The sequence below is a fragment of the Lepidochelys kempii genome, chromosome 1, assembly GCF_965140285.1.
Source record: "Lepidochelys kempii isolate rLepKem1 chromosome 1, rLepKem1.hap1, whole genome shotgun sequence".
Classification (NCBI taxonomy): Eukaryota; Metazoa; Chordata; order Testudines; family Cheloniidae; genus Lepidochelys; species Lepidochelys kempii.
Window position 1 is genome coordinate 109,601,567 of NC_136380.1, and position 25,675 is coordinate 109,627,241.

The 25,675-nt window shown below is 39.5% G+C and overlaps 1 protein-coding gene across 2 annotated transcripts in view; it reads right to left on the reverse strand.

Moving 5' to 3' along the window:
- ANKRD10 (ankyrin repeat domain 10) overlaps positions 1-25,675 on the reverse strand; it is a 51,532-nt gene that overhangs the window by 24,953 nt on the left and 904 nt on the right. Inside the window, exons 1-3 of one of the 2 annotated variants that reach the window (XM_073349915.2) lie at positions 25,472-25,662; positions 18,381-18,533; positions 11,382-11,473 (exon numbers count right to left, since the gene is read on the reverse strand). In XM_073349915.2, coding sequence (XP_073206016.1) covers positions 11,382-11,473; positions 18,381-18,521 — 233 coding nt within the window. In that variant the 5' untranslated portion in view covers positions 18,522-18,533; positions 25,472-25,662. Of the gene's footprint in view, positions 1-11,381; positions 11,474-18,380; positions 18,534-25,471; positions 25,663-25,675 lie in introns of those variants that run through there. The other variant, XM_073349906.2, reaches the window with a different exon arrangement.

Consider the following 25,675-nt stretch of genomic DNA (forward strand, 5'->3'; position numbering starts at 1 on the left):
CCAATTTGGTTTTGACAAAGCTACTGGCCTAGAGGATGGGGGTGTAGCTATTGATCTGACATCTTGGTTTTAATATGGCTTTTGACACAATCCCACATGAGAGTTTCATAAACCAACTAGAGAAATGTGGTCTAGATGAAATTACTATAAAGTGGGTACACAAGTGGTTGAAAGACCGTACTCCGAGTAGTTACCAATGGTTCACTGTCAGACTGGGAAAATGTATCCGACGGAGTCCAGCAGGGGTCCATCACTATGTGATATCTTCATTAATGATTTGGATAATGGAATGAGGAGTTTGCTTATGAAATCTACAGATGGGAAGGGTTGCAAGCACTTTAGAGGCCAGAATTAGAATTCAAAACAACCTTGACAAACTGGAGAACTGGCCTGAAATCAACAAGATTAAATTCAATAAAGACAAGTACAAAATACTATTTTTAAGGAAGGAAAAACAAAAAACAAAAAAAATCAAATGCTCAACTACAATGTGGGGGACTAACTGGCTAGATAGTAATACTGCTGAAAAAGATCTGGGGGTTATAATGGATCACAAATTGAATAAGAGTCAACAGTGTGATGCAGTTGCAAAAAAAAAAAAAGTTAATATTCTGGGGTGTATTAACAGAAGTGTCATATGTAGGACACAGGATGTAACTGTCCCTGTCTACTCAGCTAGAGCACTGTGTTCAGTTGTGGGAAATCACACTTTAGGGAAGATGCGGAGAGAGAGTCCAGAGGCGAGCATCAAAAATGATGAAGGCTAAGAAAACTAGGCATGTTAAGTTTGGACTAAAGAAGATTGAGGGGAAACCTGATAACACTCTTCAAATATGTTAAGGACTGTTATAAAGAAAATAGTGACCAATTGTTAACCATGCTCACTGAAGGTGGAAAAAGTAATAATGAGCTTAATCTGTAGCAAAAGACATTTAGGTTAGATACTAGGAAAAACTTTCTAAATACATGGATAGTTAAGCATTGGAACAGGCTTCCAAGGGAGGTTATGGAACCCCTGTCACTGGAGGTTTCTAAGGGACAGTTTAGGTTTACTTGGTCCTGCCCCAGGCCAGGGGGTTGGACTAGATGACCTCTCAAGGTCCTTTCCAATCCTATATTTCTCTGATTCTGTGAACTTGGGCTTGTAGACAGGGACATGCTTTCCCTTCAGAGCAATTTGTTACCCAACTGACAAAGTTTTGAGGAGGATGAGAAACACCACAAAATACTTTCCTTAGAAGGGATCCAAACAAGAAGTAACCCGGGGGGTTCTTGGATTAATGTAAAGACAGATATTTCCATTTTGCTCTGGAGAGTAAGGATGAATACAATGGAGAGAGAAATCTCAGAAAGAGGCTATACAAGATGGAGAAACCAAACGAGAAATTTAATTACATGAGAGGTATAGTCTAAACATGAATAAAACTGGATGACTGCAATGTTTGCTTGTTTACATTTTATATTTCTTGAGCTATTTGGCAACACAGGAATTTTATACATAAACTGTGCATGTTTTTGAATTTAAATGCTTAAATCCTCTGACTTGAGAAATACATTTATTTGTATACCTTCTCCTGAAGAGTTACGGACAACATTCAGCAATAGAGTTCTTCCCTTTCACCTGATCATTTTGCTTCATGCAACACGAGGTGTCTTCAGAACTATAACTTCTCTTGGTATAAAAGAGGTTTGTGGTTTTCACTCATGTTTTGAGTTTCCATTTTTCTCCTACAGTAAAAACACTTTACTTTTTGAAGAGCTTCATGCTGCAACTGAATTTACTAAAAAGAAACGTGTGATCAAATTCTTTCCTGCAAGTGAACAGATTTTTGCTGTCTTAGGGAAAAGAGTGAGTTTAATAGTTGTAAGTAGTCTTAAAAGATGTACCTCAAAGAATCTTCCACTTATAATGTCACATCCTTTAGAAAATAGAGCAAGTATTTGCTACAAAAAATAATCCAACTTTTTAATATAAAAAATATATATATATAAAATTCCCTGAAACTACCATTTTAAAGAGTGATTATCACATCACCTATTCTTTGTTAATGCCATGTGACAATCTAGGAAAATAAACCACAGTTTTTGTATATCAATGTAATACTTCTGTTAAAAAATACTGATCTCAATTTACTTATTGTTAGTTTACAAATAAAAATGTAGATATTGTAAATTAGGGTAAGCAAAAGCATGCAAATCTATAGATTCTATATCTGAATTCCTAGATTAGCATTAAAACCAATCACCGCAACAAATACCTCAACAGTATGCCTTGTGTGCAGAAAGGAAGCGATACTGAACATTCAATGCCACAACTGTAAGGTTTTCGGAGAAGCACCTGTGGCAGTTTCAGCAGTTTCTATATGGAATGCTCCCCCTTTCTAGGATTACTTGAAAAAATCAAGTCAATTCGAATTACGTAGCTGTAAAACATTGACATGTGTAGTTTTTACAGTTTCAGAATCTTCTGTTTGATTTAAACGGGCAATGGTGCATAAACAGGAAACTTATATCATAAGGGATCACATATTTGCAGGCAACATTAAGATTAAAAGTTACATTAACATACATAGAGTGCAGTAGCACGTTAGTCATTGTGTTTAAGCCATCACCATGTGACCACCTTAACAATGAGACACAGAGCCTTTCTGGCTTTTAAACATTACTACTTTCATGCTGAAGCCAATTTAATTGTGAAGTTCTTTGACGAAATTTAAATAGTATGGGCTAAAAACTACTGATCAACTCATGGCTTCAGTTACTTTAAATTTAATATGCTGTATCTCAAATGAATTAGTACTATGCTTATACAAAAGTTAGCAGAGACAAGGATTAAAAAAGGATCAGAACACTAATATGTCGACAGTGAGAAAAATCTTTTCCTACAGACATCAGTATACTAGTCTAAAGTTTCTAAAGCAAAATATTTAAAATACTAAACTTAAAATGTTTTAACCCTTTGGTGTCCAAGTACAGAAGTTGCAAAATCATTTTTTAAAATGCATGTTCTTCAGATAGTGATAGTAGAAAAGGAAAAACACTCTTAATTAATGGCAGTTGAGATTTGCTGAAGACGTTGTGAAATGTTTTGGTGGAAATACATACTGGGCTTCTACACACAGACATGAGAAGTTGGTGCCAAGTTTTCATTTCACATCCAGTGTCATGGTATAATGAAAAGTTGAATTTTAATGAAAATTATTTTAAATATTTTTAAATCATTGACCAGAGTCTCCCCTTACATCTCCACACAGAGTGTGTTAGGAGGAGGAGTGGAGTGCCATTCCACTAAGGCAATTCTCATACATTAAATCTATGTCAGGGCCATGGTAGCTTGGGAACCATGGAGCTGTAACATTCAGCAGAAATTGACAGATTTTCCACATATGCTGTATTACACAATAAGTGTTTCCTAAACACTGTTCAAAGACCAGATAAAAGGGACTACAATAGTTTTCAAAGTGGTAAGCTGTTCACCTAAGCACTGCACCATAATGGAAAAGGTTTTCTCCGCTAAAAAGGAAAAAGATCACAGAAACTTCCCAGATTGTCAACAGCAATGCTCAACGAGGCTTTACAGCATCACCACAGTACTTTGCCAGATTGACCCCAAGGAACGTTCACAGGAGAATACTAGAAGTTATAGACTAAAAGAGAAACCCAGGCTCCAACAGAATACCCACTTGTTACAAATGCAACTGATGAAGTACCGCCATTTCTGCTATGTCAAATATATGTACCAAGGTCAAACTGGATGATCTACATTAGCAAGTCAGAAGAGAGTAAATATTATTGCTGCAGCTACTTAGTGACTAGAGACAGATTAGAAATTCAAGTTAAGACTTATTTCTATAACGGAAGTGTGTTAAGGAGGTGTCAAAGTAAAAATTGCAAGGGGTGTGTGTTTGTTTGTATCTATCAAAAGGCAAGAAAGTTGTATTTGAAGTCTCAAACCCACTCAGGAAAGACCACCAACCAAATAGTTTTCAAAAATCAAGACAACACACAAACCTGAGAAGCTTAGTAGTAAAAATGCTGCTGCAAAAGAAGCAGAGCTTTTACATGCCACAAAAGGACAGGCTGTGCATGGTTTTCAACAACAATCACCACCTCAACACTGCTCAATATACACAGAGAAGACCAACGGCAAAATATAGACAGACAGTTTAACCAAGAAAATTTCTCATGTCAGAAAGCCTGAATCATGTGGTGTGGGAACCCTCTTGGACAATAACCTATATGAAAACAAGTTATACTTGAGGGGAGTATTTAACATAAAAATTGAAGACATGAAGTAGAACAAATGATATGATTGATGTAGGTCATCTTCTTAGAGAAACTTTTCTTAAATGTCAAGTGAAAGTAGACATACAATGAAGAAATAGACATACAATGCAAAATTGCACCAATGGCAGTTAATTACAGACCAAATGATAGATCCACTAGTTTCCACTAGCGGGGAAAGATTTTTAGATTCAGAGAGCACTGGAATACCTTCTGCAACAAGATGACTGGATGTGATTATGTAAGTTAAGCTGACAAAAGACCTTCTGGGTTCAAAACTGGCAAGGTTTATGAGCAAGATTTAGATGAGCAAGAACTCTCTCATGACAAACTCAAAGAAAACTAAACCAAAAAACCCCCAAGCTCTGCCACACACTACCATATATAAAACAAGACAGAAAAAAACCCAAACTTCTAAAATATGAGTATTAATATACTAAAGCAATGGTTCTCAAAACAGTGGCCAGTGATGTACTTCTAGGCAGTTGGCAGATATGCTTTTGTCAGAGATAAAGCATCTGTCAGGCTTTTATGCAAGTCACAGACACAAGCTATAGTGAAGTCACAGACACAAAAGGTTTTTCAGAGCCTTTTTTCACCAATTAAACAAAATTTCTGTGTTTGTGGGACTGCTTCATGTTTTTCTATGCCAGTTGTTTCTTTGGAGTAAGTTCAGTCATTATCAGATCTGTTGAGAAAGCCAAAATTAGAGCTGCAGACAAAAATATGACAAAACTAAATTTGGCAAAAACTACCTGTAGAGATTAAAGCAACAGAGGCTGCAGTGAAATATAGTACGAGTTTAAAATCATACACTCAGGCAGAGGGTATCAGCAGAACAAATACAGCAAATTCTACCCCTTCTCTTATTGTCACAGGCCTACAGCTAGTCAGAACCTGATCTTTGTGGCCAACAGGGTATTTCCCCACCACAGCAGCTGCTAAAATAACGCCCTAATGAACATTTTCAAATCACTATTCTCTTGGTCATCCTGAGGTCTCTCCACTGGATTCCAGAAACCAGCACTTTCTGTTGTAACTAACTATCAACTTATTTTACAGAAAAGTTCCCCTACATCTGGATTAGTCTATCTGAAGAAGACCTGCATGTTGAGAACAAGCCCAATATGCTCCATCTTCGAGTCCATTTCCATAACAACGAATCCTAAAAACACTCCAAGAAGCCAGAGCCATGATCAACAACATCCTTTGAAGACAAAAACCTATTATCTGTACTTTCAAGTAATCAATTGAGCAAGTACTTAAACCCACTTGAGAAAAAAAAAATGTAGCAAATTACCACACAGCAGCATCTAAACTCCCTTTTCTAAGCAAAAGAATCAAGAAGTTTATGAGAAACCAGTTAACAATTCAATTAGGTTTATGCCAATATAATATATCCTTTCCAGTGGAGTTCTAGGCAGGGGCATGGAAAAAGATTTCTGTTGTTGCTTGGATGGAGGACTTCCTTTCCTCTATGGCAGGGGTTCTCAAACTTCATTGCACCATAACACCTTTCTGACAACAAAAATTACTATACAATCCAAGGAAGTGGGGCGGGTGGTGGGGAATCAAAACCGAAGCCCAAGGGTTTCAGCCCCAGGATGGGGGCCTGTAACCTGAGCCTAGCCACCCAGGGCTGAAGCCCTCGGGCTTTGGCTTTGGCCCCCGGCGGTGGGACTCTGCCCCCGGCAAGTCTAACTCCAGCCCCAGCGACCCCATTAAAATGGGGTTGGGAGCCACTTTGGGGGCCTGACTCAGTTTGAGAACCGCTGCTCTATGGACTTTAAGCAGGCTCTCTCAAATGGCAGCATCTCTCATTTGTATCTGATAATACTGATAACTATGGCTGTCCCGTCTCATATTTAAGAGCATGCCGCTACCAGAAAAGACACCCAATTCTTATCTTAATAGAATCTGAAGGCAAGTTTTTTCCTGGACTTTTTGCTATTACTGAATACCCAAATAACTACAGCTGTGAAAAAAAGGTCCTCTGTCACTTTTGGCTGGCAAGGAGGCTAAGCCCAATCACATTCAGTTTCTGACTTGACTACAGCTATCCATGTGTGTGACTCTCCAGCCTAATGGACTGTGATGTAAGGAAGCTTCCAAGCTTAAAGCACCCATTACTCCAAAATGAAACAGCCCCCACTTACCAAAAGAGGCCTCCAAGAGCACATTAACCTGGTGGTCTGGTCTCCCTACTGAATACAGAGTCAGGCTTAAGGTTTTGGTATTTTCAAAAACCTCTTTGAAATTGACCCTAACAAGATCTGTGTAACAAAATAGTTTAATTTCGATTGCATCTTCTTGATAATGTCCTAAATTACTTTAAGTAACCCAGAGGTATAGATGCCACAGGGAAGGTGAGGAGTTGAATTTGGAAAGGAGGTACCTACAAGATGGTCTAAAGTTTGCAAAGGTCTATGTAGTGGTTTACCATAAATATGGAACACTGTGCTAAGAAGCATTTAAATGACAGTAAGATGGAAAATAAGCAATAAGAATTAGAAGTATTTGGGCATAACAAAACTACTAGGATAATTCTTCTATACTGAGTGCCAGTATTGCCAGGTATACTCTACTGGAGAAGAAGTGGTGTGGAAGTTCAAATAAGGAAAAGGAACTAAAGCACAGTGGGCATCAGCATAACACATTAAGAAAGATAATGACTGATACTTTGGGTTTCTCTGCAAAGGATGGAGTGAGTATATGAATGCTTTTATGCCAGAAGTCTTGACCATTCTGAATTATCACAAACACTCCAACCCAGTAAAGTAGGTAGAGATCTTGCTAACTGTATTGATAAAAAATTACAAAGTAAAAAGGCCCTTCCTAAGTGTAAGTAAGTATTTTTCCTGTACACATCAGGGCTCTCGTCATATTGAGAACTCTTTTCAAGCTCAAGGCTGAGCCCTGGCAAACCACAGAATGCTAACTGGGAATTAATACATAATCAATACATCAGGCAAAAGTTCTGGTGAGAAAGTAGCTGAAATTTTTGTGTCAGCTAGAGCTGAATGCATAAAGTATCATTGTGATGTAGGTCATTCACCCAACAGAAGCAGATGTACTACTGATTTCACAGTTTCAAATGCCACTGGTCTCATTTTGACTTTGGCCATTGACATGTCTATCTCAGTACTTCGATATCTTCCCCTGGCAACCAAATTAAGTTATCACAAACCAGGAAGGAAAACACTTTTTCTTCTGTAACTTTTCTCTAATGGCCATAGACAATGGTACTGGCGCATCACTACCAGGCTTTGACAGCTTGACAAACTATTTTTCTACAATATTTTACAGAACTCTTCCTCAAACAAATGAAGCTTTCACTTGTATTTCGGTATTCAAGAACCCTGAACAATATATCTGAATATTTCAAGAACATAGTATGGAAAGAACATGTGGAATTTCTTCCTTTTTATCAATTTAAGCAAAACAACTGCCCATAGCAAGATTTAGCGTGTTCATCTTAATGAACACATCTCAAACTACCCCATGATCTCAAGTCAAGAGTTCTCTCGCCACCATAGCAGGATTCAGATGAATCAACAATTGGCCATTAGCAGGGGGGTCTCTTCCATCAATCCAACTCAAGACTGAGTCATTGAAGTAGTACAGCGTGGCTGCTCAAATGGCAGTTGCAGAAGCCTGAACTGTTCATACAAACAGGAAAAAGAATGATGTGATCAGAAATGTGTGATATGATGCACAGATGCAAAGTGCCAGAAACCGTTTTAAATGATCACGGTCATTAATAACAGCAGATATACTGATGTGTATTTCTTTCCCATTTATCCAACAATGCGTGTTCAGCATTTATATTTGGGTATCTTTTTTAAATGAGTGAAATGTTATAAAAGTGTATTTTTAGAAGTTATAAAATAATTTGGGTCTGAAAAAAGATATATTAAAAGGTCAAAAGAAAACCTGGCACCAAGAAATCTTTTCTTTGTAGAGTTTTGTGAATACTTGTTTCATCATTATTTTTAATGTGCACAATTTTGACAAATATATAAATTGTGCTATTATGCCATTTTAATAAAAATCCAGCAATTATGGATTACTTTAAAAAGCATTATCCATATTAATAAGTCAGTTACACAGCAAACCTTTTCACTCATATGAGGACATTGTGACCACCTGCTTCCCCCTCTTCAAGAATCCATGAAAACCATAGTTAGAAGCAATCATTTCTATGGATATAGGACATCCTGTGCACAGAGTATGATTCAGCTAATATGAGAAGGCAAATACCACCAAAAAAAGTCAAACTATTTTCAATGGGGTACATTTAATATTGTTTTACAATTAAAAATTTACACAGGAATGGAGACCCATATTTTCTTTCATCAATTAGGGAAATAATACAAATCTTAGTCCAGTTTAGACTGCAACATATTGAATTTATTTTATAGGAGTGGTGAACTACCAAACTGGAAATAAAGTAAACTTGAAGAACTTCAAGAAAGTAAATTTATTCAAACTCAAGTTATCATCATCTGTCCAACAAGGATAAAATTAAATACGGTCAATATTAGTTAGTTTCCAATTTAACTTAATGAGTAACAAGAATACTGTAAAAACTTATCAAACATTGTGGTAGCCCAAGTTAGCTTTTGCACTCAATTTTAAAAGAGCACTATTTCAATTATCAGGCTTTAATAAGAGATACCCTGATGAAAATATTATACTACTACTAGTAGTAAGTCCATAGTGAAACAATGGAGTCTTAGTATCCTTGTGTTACTTCCCATACAACACAAGTAAATGATGTGAAATTCAGCATACATTGTATACCTGTTTACATCAGGTGTCTTTATATTTGCCTATCTGCAGTCATAGTTGTATTCTCTGCATCTTCATGCAACTACAGTTTTTAGTAACAAAAACACTGTATAAAGAAATAAACAAGAATTTATTTATAGAAAACAGAATAAGAAGTGCAAATTACTATGAACCAAGGGCCAAGTTCACCCCCAGTACCTGTGGGCACAGTTAACTAAAACCAGAGAATTATAATTGCTTTACTTCATCAATGTATTTGATTCAATGTGTATAATTCCGTATTTAAAAATAAAACTTCTTTTGATTCCATATAGTCAATCATTTCATTTACTATATCCATGGTTGAATTAATTAGTATAGCTAGTGGGAAGAGTCCATTTTTTCTCTTTAAGACATAGAATAGATAAGAATAAAAATGTAATACTTAAGGTACTCTGCATTTTATTACATAATCAACAAGACTATTAACTGTGGGTCCAGATTCAAACCTGGATGCTTAAAAATCAATACCCTTTTCAGATGTTTAAATATGGGGCTTAATTTTAGGCATTTAAATTTGAAAAACTACAGGTGAAATCCTGGCCCCACTGAAGTTAATGGCAAAACTCTCATTGAGTTCACTGGGCCCAGGATTTCACTCCATATGAAACAGATGAATCAAATTAAGGTATTGATCCTGCTAACTGATCTACAAACAGAGACTTGTGGGCTTACACAGAGTCCTACTACATTCACTTTGGGTCCATGCAGAGTAACAGTCCACAGAAGCAAATCAGATTGAAAAACTGAGGCCTTAGACAATAATCCCCTCAGGGCAAGGCCTGTTACTTTACTTGTCTATATAGCCCCATGGAACACTGAAGGCACTGTATAAATATTGAAATACCACATAGACAAAATTGGTAATCTATTACATAAAATTATCATAAATCTGCACTATTTCTGTTGCACTTTAGATTACATTAGAAAGACCAACAATAGTTTTGGGCAAAGTTAGATACCCTCTACAAAAGTTTATAACAATATTTTGCCTACAACGCACAACGACATGTCAATATCAGGAAAGATTAATGCAATGATTTAAATTTAGAGCCGTCTTTCTTAATTGTACTGCTTGCATAAGGAAAACCCTATTAGTGCTAACCATTAGTTTATTTTACTTCTAGAATCTTATTTATTTCAAGTACTTTATTATAAATTTCTATACCACTTAACATTATCCTTTCAGCCAATTTCAAAATCAACTGATCACATACTAATTGATGATGATGATAATTAAGGTTTCCTCAATTCCACAGTAAATTTTAATTCCAGTTTGCCTCAAGCATTCACTTTCAGATGTATTCAGTTCAAAACGGGAATTTATAAAGTTAAATTTGATTTCAAGTAACATGTCAAGATTCTACTCAGAGTTTGCATAACAATTTTTAATTGAACACCATTATACTAGCAAGATAGTTGTGTTTAATATTATTAAACTGTAAATTACGCTTTCTGGACACTATATAGTACTGTAACAAAAAACTAATTAAGGCAGATTTCATTGATGCAGCATTACAAAAAACAGTAAGATGGAAACCAAAGGGTTAAACAAGAAATTAACTCAGATTCTTATTTCACTTATAACTCAGAGATTCACATTGCAGGTTAAAATACAAAACACACTAATTATCATTAAATAATAAAGCTAGTTCTAATTATAAACAAAGTGCTAAAGTATTTACAGTATTATAAGCCGTAGAGCTTATACTCAACATGTCTAGGTGAAAACTGCATCCATTTTGTCCATGCTGTAAGTTGCAAAAGTTTGTGAAATTTTCTGAATGTTTTTGCAGTATATAAACCTTTAAAGAAAAAAGTTAACAGTGCAAATACACAATATATACTAACAAAAATTATTACACTAATAGCTAAGTGAAAGTTTTTTTGGCAAATAACTCTGCTCTAGCTCTTTTGTAAATGTATTCATTAATATGATGTATAAAGTGTTGTAATAGATAACTACATAACAGACAAGATGTAAAATTTTGGGGCATTTTACAGAGGTGTGATAAATATGGTTTTAATAACTTAAATATACACTCCGTTTCATATATTGCACTGATTGATATCACTACAAGTGCAATATTTTTTATTACAAGACATGTTAAAAACCTTAAGTTTTACAATAAATGGACATGTCTAACTGAAATTTTCTTAATAAGATGTTTGCTGTTCTGATTTTTTTCAGTTTTATTAGTATCTAGGTTTGCTATCCTATGTTAGTTAGTTAGACACACAACGACCAAGCAAAAAACCTCACTTACTCTATTTGAGCTCCATGAGCTACAAGGGCACTTAAGGAATCCATACTACCAGAACGTGCTGCTTTATGAATAGGGGTTTCACCAACATAATCCTGAAAAGACAGAGCACATTTTGTCAGGTATAACTGCTCCAAAATAAATAAATAAAATAAAATAAAACTTACATTATTTCTAAACATTTAGTGGCTTTTTCCTGATATGAATTAAAGAAATGGATTAGTAAAGGTAGCCAGTATCCATTTGTGAATGTGACCACTACTTTAATAGTATTGTAAAGGTTTTTCTGGGTTTCTCTATTTTGGCTGCCTCATATGGAAACTAATATCATGTGATTATGGAATGATCCTTCTTTGAGGCTATCATCATCCATTATTACAGTAGTGCTCAGAGATCCAAATCAGGATTGGAGCCCCTTTGTAATTGTTGCTATATAAGCAGCCCAGCAAAAATACAAATTCTCTTTCATGCAATTCTCCCTCCTCTCTCTGCCCAACAAGCCTTTACAGGTTTGACAGGCAAGCTACAGCAGTGGTGTCAGTTTCATTTGTAGGAGAGGGCTGAATTCTGATTATGATCCATGGGCTCACTATGAATTCAGAACTACATGCTTCCCACAATGTGCCACGGATCTCCCACTGACAGCAGTAAATGTACCCAGAGATCATAAGGAGAATGTGGGCTTGAAGTAAATGTTCAGTTGGTTTTTCAGTGCTGTACTGTTGCAGTCATCGCTCAGTGAGAAAATATGCTTCCCTTAAAGCCACCACTATTCCTGCCCTGTGTTTTTTTTTCCCCTTTCCCAATCTTTGCAAGTCTCTTGTTCTCTCTGCATGTCCTGCACCGCAGCAACTCCCAATTCCTACCCCAGGTGCTTCATTCCTACCCACCATTCTATCTGTTAAGATGATAAATGTCAGAATTAACTATTTAACTGATAAGGATCATCACTGGGTTTTAGAATTGATGATCCAATGCAATTAATAAAGGATACGGGGGTTCACAGCTCTTTTAGTCATTGATTCAGGGTATCTGCAGAGTAAGACAGACATCACTGCATCGGTTACATTCTGTTCACGTTTGGAACCTTATCTCTGCAACTGTGAGAACTAGATTTTTTAAAAAATGAAAACCAAGATTCTGCACATTCTGGTTATGCCTTGTGGGCCACACAAAGACAGCTTGCAGGTTAGTTCCGGATAGTGGAATGTATGTTTTATATACCTGATTTAGAGTCTGTCAATAGTTTGTGTCATGGTAAGGATAATTTTACAAAGGTCATATCCGTGCTCAGCTGACATTAAGCATGGTTTGTTTTAATTCCATTCTCCATTTTAAGTAAATCTTTTTGTTAAGGTTACTGTTATATGCATAGTGTCACACCGACCTTTTCAAAGAGAAGACAATCCTATAACTTCTAAAAGAAGGTGCTGAAGGACAAAGTTTCTCTGGAACCTCCATCCCCCTCAGTCTTGGGCAAGGGCACAGACAAAGATGTCCTATCTCCGTGAGTTGTGTCCCCATCAGACAGAGACAGGAGGAGTGGCCAAAAGATCAAGGAGAAAACAAGAGCTGACAGAGGTATTGGTCAGAACAGGATTTCAGCTTATGTTTTCAGCTTGCTGCTTTGCATTATTTTCACAACCAATGAAATAAAATATATGTTACTGATTAGAAAAGCAGGAAAGCTGGCCAGTTACACCGATAGAACGGAGTTTTTATCTGCTACACAGCAATTGTCCCAGACAATGCAGAAAAACAGACAAGACACCAAGAATGTGGTTGAGCTAGGCTACTATCCAGCAATAACTTGTCCAGTGCAGGCCACCAACCCTAGTGTAATCAGTTCCACACCCACTGGAGGGCTATCATCAGCCTCCAACATCATTAACCAGCACTGGTGCCGAGACTCATTACCCTCTCTCATCTGAGGGTAAGGGAGTAGGGAAAAGGGGGCCTCATTGTATTGATCATTAGGAGCTCCTATCTCATTTCCCATTTTCTTTAGGAGACGCCTTCTCCTAATCTGCTTCCAATTCTGATTTATCAGGAAACTAGACACGCCCCCCCACTGCATGCTTACCTGCAGTAAGCACCTGCCAACCTGGAACAAAAATGAATTTTACAACATAACCAACCCACCAGCTCCCTGGGCTGCTGAGAGGAAGGCAAAAAACTCCACACTGACCTGCTCAGGCAAATCTGACAGAAATGAAAAGGAAGGAATTTTCTCTAAGACATAACTAACATGACTTCCACAGCAAATCCCAAGAGACCTGGTCCAACTCTCATCCCAAGAAGCGGAGGTGGGGAGCTTTTCTTCCACTGCAGAATAGCACCCAGGGCTGGTAAGAAGCTTATAAACCAGGAGTTCTCAAACCAGGGGTTGAGACCCCTCAGGGGGTCGTGAGGTTATTACATGGGGGAGGGGGGGCGTCACGAGCTGTCAGCCTCCAGTTCAAATCTCGCTTCGTCTCCAGCATTTATGGTAGTGTTAAATAGATTGCACTCAGAGCCTTGCTGTGTGAAAGGGGTCACCAGTACAAAAGTTTGAGAACTGCTGTTATAAACCCTTAAGTGCACAGGAGCCAATAGGCTTTGCTACTGCCTTATGACCTACCATTCAGCCCAGAGTCCCCTTATAGACCATGAGAGGGCTGAATGTCTTATTAAGAGGATTAGACAGAGGTGTGCTCCTTAGATGGCTCAAGGAGTTTTTTTCCCTGCTGTCCCAGAAAAAAATCCCTCAAACACCCGTGAGACCATGGAGTGGGGTGGTAATGCCGCTCTAATTACAGACATTTAGTGGATTAAGGGAATTACAGAAAATATGATCATTGTGCTTATTTACAGCATTTGTTTAATAGGAAATCCTGTACTTAAGATGGCAAAATTTAAATTATAACTACTATTCACTTGCTACACCTCTACCCTGATATAATATGGTCTTCGGGAGACAAAAAATCTCCAAGTGTTATAGGTGGGACCGCGTAATATTCAACTTGCTCTGCCCCCGTTCCCTGACCGCCCCCTCCAGAGACCCCCGTCCCTAATCACCCCCAGGCCCCCCCGCACCCAACCCCCTCTGCTCCCTGTCGCCCAACTGCTCTGACCCCTATCCACATGCCCCGCCCCGACAGGCACGCATCGGCAGCAGCAGGAAGCGGAGCAACGTGGCCCCAGCCTGCTCCACTCCACCAGCTCCCAGCGTGGCACTCCGCTTCCCGCTGCAGGTGAGTATGGGGGCGGGAGGGGGAGCTTCCGCTTCCCACCGCCAGCAAGTGCAGGGAGGTTGGGGAAAGGACGCCCCCCGTACTCACCGGTGGCGGAAAACAGAGCGATGCGACCCTAGCCGCCTCCGCTTTCCTTGCCCCAGCCCCAGTCGTGTCGCTCAGGGGGGTTGGCGAAAGGTCCTGCACTCACCTGCAGCGGGAAGCAGAGCACCACAGCTGGGAGCTGGCGGAGTGGAGCGGGCTGGGGCCGGGCTGCTCCGCTTCCGCCACTGCCGGTGAATGTGGGGCAGGATCCCTTCCTCCAAGCCCCCTCCCCTGAGCAACAGGGCTGGGGCAGCGAAGTGGGCTGCTCCCGGCCTCCCGCTAATTCCCCAGGCCACTCTGGGACTGCGGGGCCCCCAAAAGTGCCCCCCCCCGAAGCTTCTGCCTCCCAGACCCTGTGCGGGGGAGGGGGGGGAGGAAGAGCCCCTGACCGCCCCCGAGACCCTCTGCCCCTTATCCAACCCCTTGGCCATGGCCTGCTTAACACGCTGCTCAGAGCAGCGTGTCAGAGCTTTTACCACGTTGTATGCGAACCCACGTTATATCAGGTCGCATTATATCGGGGTAGAGGCGTACTTTTGAAACACTCTTCCGGAGCAATGAAATTATTTACAATTATTTTTAACTAGAAGATGATTGGTTTGTTTTGTTAGATTATGAGGAAAAAACTCAAGCATGTTGATATTTACATCAGACTGGAAAACACAACCCACTTACCATTGAAAAAAGTTATTCCCCATTCCTGAATTTAAAAAAACAAACAAACCTGAATTTTGAAAACTAGCAAGTAAATTTTATTCTTTCGGAAGGACATCTGAGATCAAATTTATGGGAAAATTAATGAATTCTCCCTACCTCCAAAATTACTCTTTTTATTAGGTACAATACTCTGGATAGATTACCAGATAGAATGGGTCAACAGGAAGAACCAATCTCTCTTTTCCAGTGGCCAACAGGCTGCACAGAGTACAGCAAGAAAAGCACTTCTCATCCAGACCCTTTCTATGAATCAGTTGTTACTACAAGGGAAGGCTCATCACACTATACTGAGACAAGCAAAGAAGCTAGCTGGATAATAAAGCTATAAATCTGGAAATTCAGTTCTTAGTTTGAGGATGCTCAGTTACAGCAGATCCTAATTAAGCCCCTTTTGTGGCAACAAAAATGCACCTTTCTGAACAACAGCTCCAGAGGTTGATGATGGGGTAACTTTTGTGTGGGAAGTTGTTCATGTCTCATTGAAACAATCATAGCACAGTCCTTCCTCAAGGCAAAATCTAACCTCTTTCCCTCATGCAAGCCTCTATTAAGACACAGTAAAATGTGACCTCAGTAAATGCTCTCCTATCCCATTCATCTTAACAATCGAGACCATTTGGATATTAAAATTCTCACATAAAATCTAAAAATGAAAGTTGTATTTTAACTGTGCAACTTTTTCTTTTAAAAAAATTACATTAGAAGTTAACGTTACTACAGCGGAGTTAACTTGACAATATTGCACATCCTATTTGTTTCATAGTAAATATTATACAGCATAAACAGAGTGAAAGTAACCCCTTTATTTATTTATTTTATAGTGAAGTATTACCTAGGCAACTGTAAAATTTCTGATCCACCACTGTAGATTTCTTTTTTTAAATCTATATATCTGTTTATATTAATTGCCACTCCACAGCATTATAATAAATGTTTTCACTGCTGCTAGAACAGCGATTTTCAAACTTCACTGCACCATGACCCCAGGAGTGGGGACTGAAGCCTGAGCACACCTGAGCCCCACTGACCCTGGGAGCTGTAGTCTGAGTCCCAACACGCAGGGCTGAAACCCTTAGGCTTCAGGTGGTGGGGGTTGGGCTTCAGCCTTGGGCCCCAGCAAGTCTAAGCCAGCCCTGGCGACCCCATTAAAATAGAGTTGTGATCCACTTTGGGGTCCTGACCCACAATTTGAGAACCACTGTGCTAGAATATATATGGCACATTGTTCAGCACTAAAGGGATTTATGGTCATGCTTGCTGTGCATTAATAACCACATTTTTTTGCAAAGTCACAACAGTACAAATCTGTAATTATTACTGCTTGTCTCTATTACTGTTAAGAAAATTCCAGAGTACAAAAGTCACCCACACAATTTCACTGCCTATTATACTAATCCATCCTCCACCCACAAATAAGTCTTAGTCCGGCCTCACAATACAGTAATGAAGATTAAGTAGCTCAGATAAAATCTATTCAACCACTGATATTATGATGCTGAAAAATGTGTGTCTTTTAAAAACAGTTTAAAGAAGTCACTTGTTGAATTTTATAAGACCTTTAGCCTCAGAAGAGAAATATTATGAAAACAAGTACATCCTAAAATAATCTCAGTCAGCTCCTATTAATACCAGTTAGAATTTTGATTGAATCATGTTGCATTGACTAGTGGTTTCCATTATTTAATTAGATATGGTGGCTTGACTTACAGTTGTATTTTTTACATTCTTATCTGTTTAAGAGATGCATTGTAACAACAGAATTGTGGTCATGCTGCTAATACCACAGCAACTTGATAAAGACAGTTTTACTGAAAACAGCAGCCACAGCTCAAATCTTGGAGCAGAAAAATGGGTTATTCAAATCTTCAGTTGAGTTAAAACACATTTACTAAAACTGTCATTATAATTTCTTTATAAATCTCATTTTATAAGACACTTATGCTTTCTACAGTTAATGCATGAGATACAAATAATTAAAACTTTTTCCGAACTATCCTTCATTAAGGACTGGCCCAGAGCCACAAAGGTACTTAGATTCTTCAGTCCCGTTTTCAGGCCTCATTGCAACCCATAAAACTCCTGCTCAGCTGCTGCCTAATCCTGTAGGCACCTGAACTCACTCAGTGCCTAAGTTTTCAGCATAAATATTTCCTAGGTGCATATGATTCTGCCCATGGGAAAGTGCACTGCTACCTCACTCCCACCTAAGCCCAAGAGCAATCCACAAACTGGCAAGAGGAAAGACAAGTGAATGCCTATTTTGTGTTCGGGGCCCAATCCAGTAGGTGTGTGGTATCATTCAAAATCCACTCACGTTATAACATTCAGCCCAATGATTGGAGCACTCAGCATGGGATGTGGGAGAACCAAGTTCAGTTCCCCACTCTGCATGATGGGGAGAAAGGATTTGAATAGGTGTCTCCTACTTCTAAGCAGCGTGTTTAACTCCAGAGCTATGGGATATTACAATGTGAGACTACTTCAATCTCTGCTGTTGAAGCTTTGGCTGAGTCACTGGAGCAGTGGGGCTGGAACCTGGATCTCCCACCTAAGTGATGCACTAACCATGAGGCTTTAGAGTCTCTCTCTCCACCCTCCCATGGTGGGTTCCTAGCAGAGCTAGGCACCTCTCTGCAGCCTGGATGTAGGTTACTATCTCCATTAAAAGGGTAGAGCTTAAGAAACCTCTCCCATCCACATCTGCCACTGGCTAGTTTAGGTTGCTCCTCGCCTAGCCAGCTAGCTTTTGGGAATCACATTCTAAGATGCCTATCCTCTCCCCATTCATCGTGTACCAGGTTTGGGCACCTAACTCAGGCTTTGTGGATTGCAACACTGTTCCTATGACTTTTTAGGTGCCTAGAAGTTAGGCACTGCAACACTCAGCACAAGTCCCTTTGTGGATCCAGACCTATGTGAGTATTTTTTAAAAAACTAAACAAATATCAAACCCAACATTAATCCATACCTGCTTGTTTATGTTGGCCCCTGCTTGAACCAACCAGATCAGGCACTGAGGATGTCCTCCAAAAGCAGCAATATGGGCTGGTGTTTGGGCAAAACGTGTTGTACAGGCATTTACAGTAGCGCCAGCTCTCACTAATTGCATTAGACACTCCAGCTTAAATAGACAAGGGGAAAATAATTCAGAAATATTACCCATCAAATATACCCTGATACTTTACAGATCACTGATTAAATTAAAGGAGAAAGTGGAACAATATCAGTTTAAATTGACCATTAGTGGAAGCAGGCTGAACAACATGACTAACAAAATAATAAACTGGGCCTTCACCACCTCTTCCAGGTTTCTCAGGGTATGTCTACACTACCCGCTGGATCAGCGGGCAGCAATCGATCCAGCAGGGATTGATTTATCGCATCTAGTCTAGATGTGATAAATCAAACCTGAGCGCTCCCCCGTTGACTCCTGTACTCCACCATCGCGAGAGGCGCAGGCGGAGTCAATGGGGGAGCAGCAGCAGTCGACTCACCATGGTGAAGACACCATGGTAAGTCGATCTAAGTACATCGACTTCAGCTACATTATTCACATAGCTGAAGTTGCATATCCCCCCCTCTTCCCCCAGTGTAGACCAGGGCTCAGTCACTAAAGAAGTAGCCAAGAGAAATTTAATTCTTGCCAAAAAATCTTTAACAAACCCAACACCATTAATTTGATAAGGAAAAAACTGATACTTTAGAGATGATTATAGTAGGGATTTATATAATGTTTGCTTCTGTCAGAAAAGGTGTTAAGTTTCTGATCTGGAAAGTTGTGAATGCGACTTTAAACAGACACGGTCAAGTAGCATTTGCTAGAACTTTGTTTATTCAATAAACTAAAACCTACCGTGAACTTAAATGTTCTCAGGAAAGTTTAAAAGGAAGGGACCCGCATGAAGAGTATGCAATAAAGAAATGCAACTAAAAATTCTACTTTACTATTTCCCTGCAGCTTTGGAAACCCAAACTCTAAAAAGAAAGTAAAATGCTTATTAACTTTTCAGTGCCCTTGCTGAGTTCATTGACAAAAGTAACACAAAAACGCTGAAGAGTATGTGCATTACAATTCTTTCCATTTAAGATTTCTGTAGTGCATTCAGTGGTAACATAGCAAAAGGATCTGTTTGGGTTTTTTGGTTGTCTTTTCAAATATGATCACTTTGGCAGTTTCTCTTTATAGTAACTCTTCACTTAACGTTGTCACATTGTTGATCTATTAGGGAACAAGCTCGTTTAAAGTTGCGCAATGCTCCCTTATAACAAAGTTTGGCAGCTGCCTGCTTTGTCCACTGCTTGCAGGATTCTCTGAAAGAACAGCCCCTCCTTGTGGGGATTAGAACCGGGGGGGCCAGCAGCCCCCCCCTCAGCTCCCCTAAATTCCCTGTAAGGTATGTGGCTTGGCAACTGCCCAGCAGCAGTTCAGGTGGCCCTCCCCCCACTGCCATGCTGATCCTTCCCTCTGCCTTGGATCCTGCCCTCTGCCCAGAGGGTGGTGGGGGACAGGGGTGCTGATATCAGGATGTCCCCCTGCTCCTTCCTCCCCCCCATACCCCTCTCTACCAAGCAGAGGAGGGGGACAGGGCTCAGGGACAGAAGGAAGGGAGCTTGCTGGAAGCGGTTGCTTCCTGTTTGATCTGCTTAAAAGGGCAACATACTTGAAGTGGGATCAGAGTACTTAAAGGGGCAATGCACCTCTCTGTCTCGCTCACTCATGCACGCACCCCCCAGCACTTTGGAAAGTCAGCACCTTTACAGCTGTGCATATGCTGTCAGGAGGAGGGATCGGTATGCTCCAGCTGGATAGCATGGGCTCATCATCATGTTCAGTTTTTGCAGGGAAGGGTTTGCAGCTACAGCCCTACATCTATTGTGTTGCCTCAGTCCATGCTTGTAGAGTGTGAGACTACATTAACAGCAATGTATTAACCCTTGAGGGCTCAGCCGAGTGCTAGTTCATCGTTTAGCAGCAAGGCATTCCCCGGGAAATATTCCGCCCTCTTACTCCACCACTTCAATCAAGCTTCACAATCATTCATTGCTGTGTACAATATTAAACGGTGTTTAAAACTTATACTGTACATGTATATAATGTCTTTTGTCTGGCGAAAAAAATTTCACTGGAACTTAAACCACCCCCCCCCCCTTTACATTAATTTTTATGGGGAAACTGGATTCGCTTAACATGGTTTCGCATAAAGTTCCATTTTTCAGGAACATAACTACAACATTAAGTGAGGAGTTACTGCATTCTGACATTCAATCTCATATCATACTATGCTGAAATTTTTAATATTTCAACATTAAAATAATTATGAGAATGCTTTGAAAAGATGTCAGATTAGTAGGGGGTAGCAGAATTGCAAAGGTAATGGCTTAGAGAAAAGTGGTTGGAAAATTGTGTCACGCAATAGCACCAACTTTTGGCCTTCAGGAACAGGAATCGTTAGGAAGTTAGTTTATGTGCAAACATACATTTGTTTTATACTAGGCATCACTGTAGTATGCTTAATTTTACTCTAAAGAGTAAAGAGCATGTAGATCAAAGTTTTCGAGTCAAATGACTAAAATCAGGCATCTTGGTTTGAAAATTTTAACAAATACATGATCACTACATATATTTTCTAAACTTCAACTGTAATTGGGCAAATGTGTTATGGCATTAGCGACTGTCCCTACCAGTTTAATAAAAAAGTTAAAATTCAATCTGTAATTTACGAATTTATAGATTTAGTTTTAAGAGAACTTTGATTACTAACTGTACTTCTCTGTTGAGAAAACAGGATGTATAAACAGCATACAGGAAATAAAATGCATTAAAAACTCTCAGTGGATTTAAGATTGGGTATAAAGGAAATATAGTAACTCACCATGCAACAGAGAGGGTTCAGAGAAGAGCCAAGAGAATGATTAAGGATTAGAAAACATGCCTTATAATGACAGACTCAAACAGCTCAATCCATTTAGCTTAAGAAGGAGAAGGTTTAGGGGAAAACTGATTATAGTCTATAAGTATCTACATGAGGAGCAAATATTTAATAATGGACTCTCACTCTAGCAGAAAAGGGTATAACACGATCCAATGGCTGGAAGTTGAAGCTAAACAAATTCATAGTGGAAATAACATATACATTTTTAAGTGAGGGTAATTAATCATTGGAACAATTTACCAAGGGTTGTGGTGGATTCTCCATCACTGATAAATTTTTAAATCAAGAATGGATGTTTTTCTAAAACATATGCTCTAGGAATTATTTGGGGAAGTTCTATGACCTATGTTTTATGGGAGGTCAGGCTAGAAGATCACAATGGTTCCTTCTGGCCTTGGAATCGACGAATAAAAGTATCTTGGGGTGAGCAAAGAAGTATAGTGCTAATGAGCCTAGCTCCCACAAACCCTAACATTCAACATGGGAGAAGGTATTCTTTGAAAAGAAATAGATGCTAAAACAACTGCAGTAATAATTAAGAGTTATATCAAGGGGTAACGAACTTAAAGATGCTGTAATAAAGATACAGTTGTAGTAGTGGTGTGAACTCTGCAAAATTTGACCACCATTACCAACACTGGTTAGCCTCCACTGGTGTTCACACACCAAGGCCCCCAATGTTGTTGATGGGTTACCATAATCAAGCAGGGGTAAATAATTTGTTTAAGACATCAGTTACAGCCAGCGGCCCATCCACCAACGTTACAAACAAAGGCGAAATTGAACCAGCATTAGCAATTGTAGGAGATTTTGCAACATAAAGACTAAGCTATCTAAAGGTTCCAGTGAAAGTGCTAATCTTTCACTCTGCCAAGAGCAAAGGATTTTTCTTTTTTTATCATATAAATCCAGATTACTGGCCTGAAGAGAGGCAGGGAAACCTTAATGACCACTTACTGTGAGCTACACGTAGGTCACAGTCTGTCAACTCCAGAGAAAAGCAATGCAACTGCAGAACCAGTGCCCTTCTTCTAGCATTTAAGGTTGATTTGTAACCCACACTAACATGGTTTCAAAGCCTGTAACTCAACAAGGTTATTTTTAAAATGGTTCTTTTTTTTTTCTTAAACTTCTTCTCTAATTTTAAGAAATCTAATAATAGAGAGGATGAGTAGCTGCGCTTCATTGAAAGTCAGAACATGTGGCCTTCTGCCTCATGGACTGAGAGACCTGCTTCTCGGAGTCCCAACTCCATCAGAAAATGGAAGTAGCTGCTAGTCAGGAAGAGGCCAGAATCCCTTATTCTTGTCCCATGGACTCGAACACTGAGCACTGGTTTTGGTCATCTTTTTGGTTTCTTTAATAAAAAAAATAAAAAAAAAAAATTTTTCAAGTTTATGATATAGCTACAATGGGGATTGGGAATCAGGGTTAATCAGAGGAAGATGGGGGGGATTCCAGGGATTTACACTTACACGATGGGGGAAGGGGGATACTGGATTACGTATTTTTTTTTTTAAGTTGCAGCCCAAAGAGGAATAGAATTTACTTACCTTACATTATATATATGAAAAGTAAAATAGTCCAACAACAACAGTCAAGGATCACAAAACAATCAAGTATTAAAAAAGTAAGAGGCAAGCTGATATGGTCATGGAAAAAATATGGCCAATTAGTCAAGGATTTAAAAAAAAAACAAAAAACAAAACCACCACATAAATATAGAAGGAAAGCATTTTAAAAAAACAAAACAAAAACCCACCTCTATCTTGGTGCTGTATTCCTGCCCTCAATTCCCTTGTCTGGATGCTGGCTATTTAGATCATATATTGACCTATCTTACAGCTCTGTACAACACCCAGCATAATTCAAGGCACTATATAAATGAACTAGACAATATTTTCTTGAATACTAACTAATTTGGATGCATTTTAGAGTAGCAGCCGTGTTAGTCTGTATTTGCAAAAAGAAAAGGAGTACTTGTGGCACCTTAGAGACTAAAAATTTATTTGAGCATAAGCTTTCGTGAGCTACAGCTCACTTCATCGGATGCATTCGATGAAGTGAGCTGTAGTTCACGAAAGCTTATGCTCAAATAAATTTGTTAGTCTCTAAGGTGCCACAAGTACTCCTTTTCTAATTTGGATGTAGCTGATTTTCCAGGAATCCCTTAGTGTCCCAGGAGACAAGCATATCTCAGTTTTCAGGGAATACACAGAAAACAGTGACTGCTCCAGAGGTATCTAAGGTAAAAAGGAGCAGCTTGGGATTGACTGTGGTTTATATTCATGAACATATTTCAACACCAAATCCTACCAGTGGAGGTCCATACTGACAAATGAGCCCTCAGACCTTATGAATACCAGGGCACAGTTACCTGCTATTACAATTAATCATATGTTTTCTTACTGTTTTTTGTTTTAGAACTGTTCTCTATTTGTAATACTTTCTTAGAAACTAGAATACTGCATTTATCTTCCTACTACCTTTAACCTTTTCCATTTACAAATATTGATCCTGGTCATCCCTTCCTTACCTTCCCAACCCTCCAAAAAAATTTAGTCTCTTTCTAATAAAACTAGCCATTTCAGTTTGCTTCCTTGTGGGGGCAGTCACCAAGATAACAGTTCTTGTTTACTGATATTAGTCAAAACATCTACTTTTTTTTTTTTTAAATGATCTATGAAGATAGTGAGGCAGAGTCTCTTCTGTACCCAGTACCTGCTTGGTGCAGGAGGGAGTGGGTGTCTACAAAGGAGCAACCTGGGGCGCTACAATCCTGGAAATTGTTCTACACAAGTCCCAACATACATAAGAATGCTGGTCTAAGGTTTGCCTGATGGCTTTGGCACCCATAAGGAGTACTCCACCGGTCAGGGATGACCAGAGCACAATAATGTTTCAGCTACATCCCCTACATGGGGATGAGGGTAGCCTAGGAGCTGGATTCACATCACTAGGTGACTGACCCATGCCAAGAGAATCGGTAGCTGGGGTGGGAAGATCTGTCACATTTATGGCCTCTTTGCTTTTCTAGAGCAGCAGAAAGGGGCTAGAATAGGGAGGAGAGTCAGGTGCAGTAAATTATTTTTTTTATAAACAAATGTTTTTAAAATCCACAATATGTTTAGAAATGCAATTAATTTCACCTCCAGTTATGATAATTTTGAACTAGAATAAGCGCCACTCAAGAAAACACAAGAGCAGGAAAAAAAGTGTGTGCATAAGTTCAATGGAAGTGGCTGTTTTCATTTCTCAGCAACACGCTGTATTTATGTTTATCTAATAAAAGATGTTCCCAAATTTGTGATCTGGTACAAAAATAACTGGAACTAATTACCTGATAAATGTCTATTTAAAATATTGTATTTTCCCCTAACACAAATATAAGAAAAGGTTTGTAATTGAAATATACTACATCAATGCGTACAGAAACTCTTCATAAACCCAGATACAGCAAGGCTCTGCTACAGCAAAGGAATTCACTGAGGTTTAATGAACCAGCTCTGTCCCAACCTTGGAGAACTGAATTGAGGCGCCTTAATTTAACCATGTCCTGCTTATCCTCTTTGTTGGCTTGCCCTCTTGGCTCTCTCCTCAAAGGCTTAGCCTCTTTTAATTGAGCTAATTGCTCTGACTTGCCACACTGCCAAAAGTGCAGCAATCTAAGAGCACTAAAATATTAGTTATGTTTTCATGTATCCTATCTGTATGCAAAACTGTATACAAACAAATCTTCTGCATTCCCTTTAGTATTTTCATTAAAGAAAGATGTCTGGCCACGGCTTGCAGGCCTGACTGGTCCCTCTACACGTTCCTTTAAGAACCTTATAAAGCCTGATATAAAAAGCAATGGTTAAAGGCACAAACGGCTGCCCTGCCCCCCATAATACAAGAAAGGAAAGAGCCGGAATAAGGCTTACAGACAGAAAAAGTCACAAAAGATGAGGGGAAAGAACCATTTTCAGGGACTGGGGAAAATAAGGGAGTTAACGTTCAGATGTTTGGGGGCCACCACGCTTCCTTCACACGGGGCCACGTCCTGCCCGCAGTTATAATACACAACTGTCTCCGGGGACCCAGACCCGACACAACGGCGGTGGCGCGACCCAGCGCGTCCTTTCACCTCCCAGGCACGGCAGCGAGGGAGCCGCCAGGGCACAGATCCCCCGCGCCGCTCACACGCAGGGCCCCTGGGCCGCGCTCCGCCCAGCGATCGCCTCCTTCCCAGCGCACACGCCGGTCGTCACAACACGGGCACCAAAACAGAGCCAAGTCTCCAGGTGGAGCCTGCGCGCGCAAGAAGGACCGTTACTAGACCGGGGGGGGG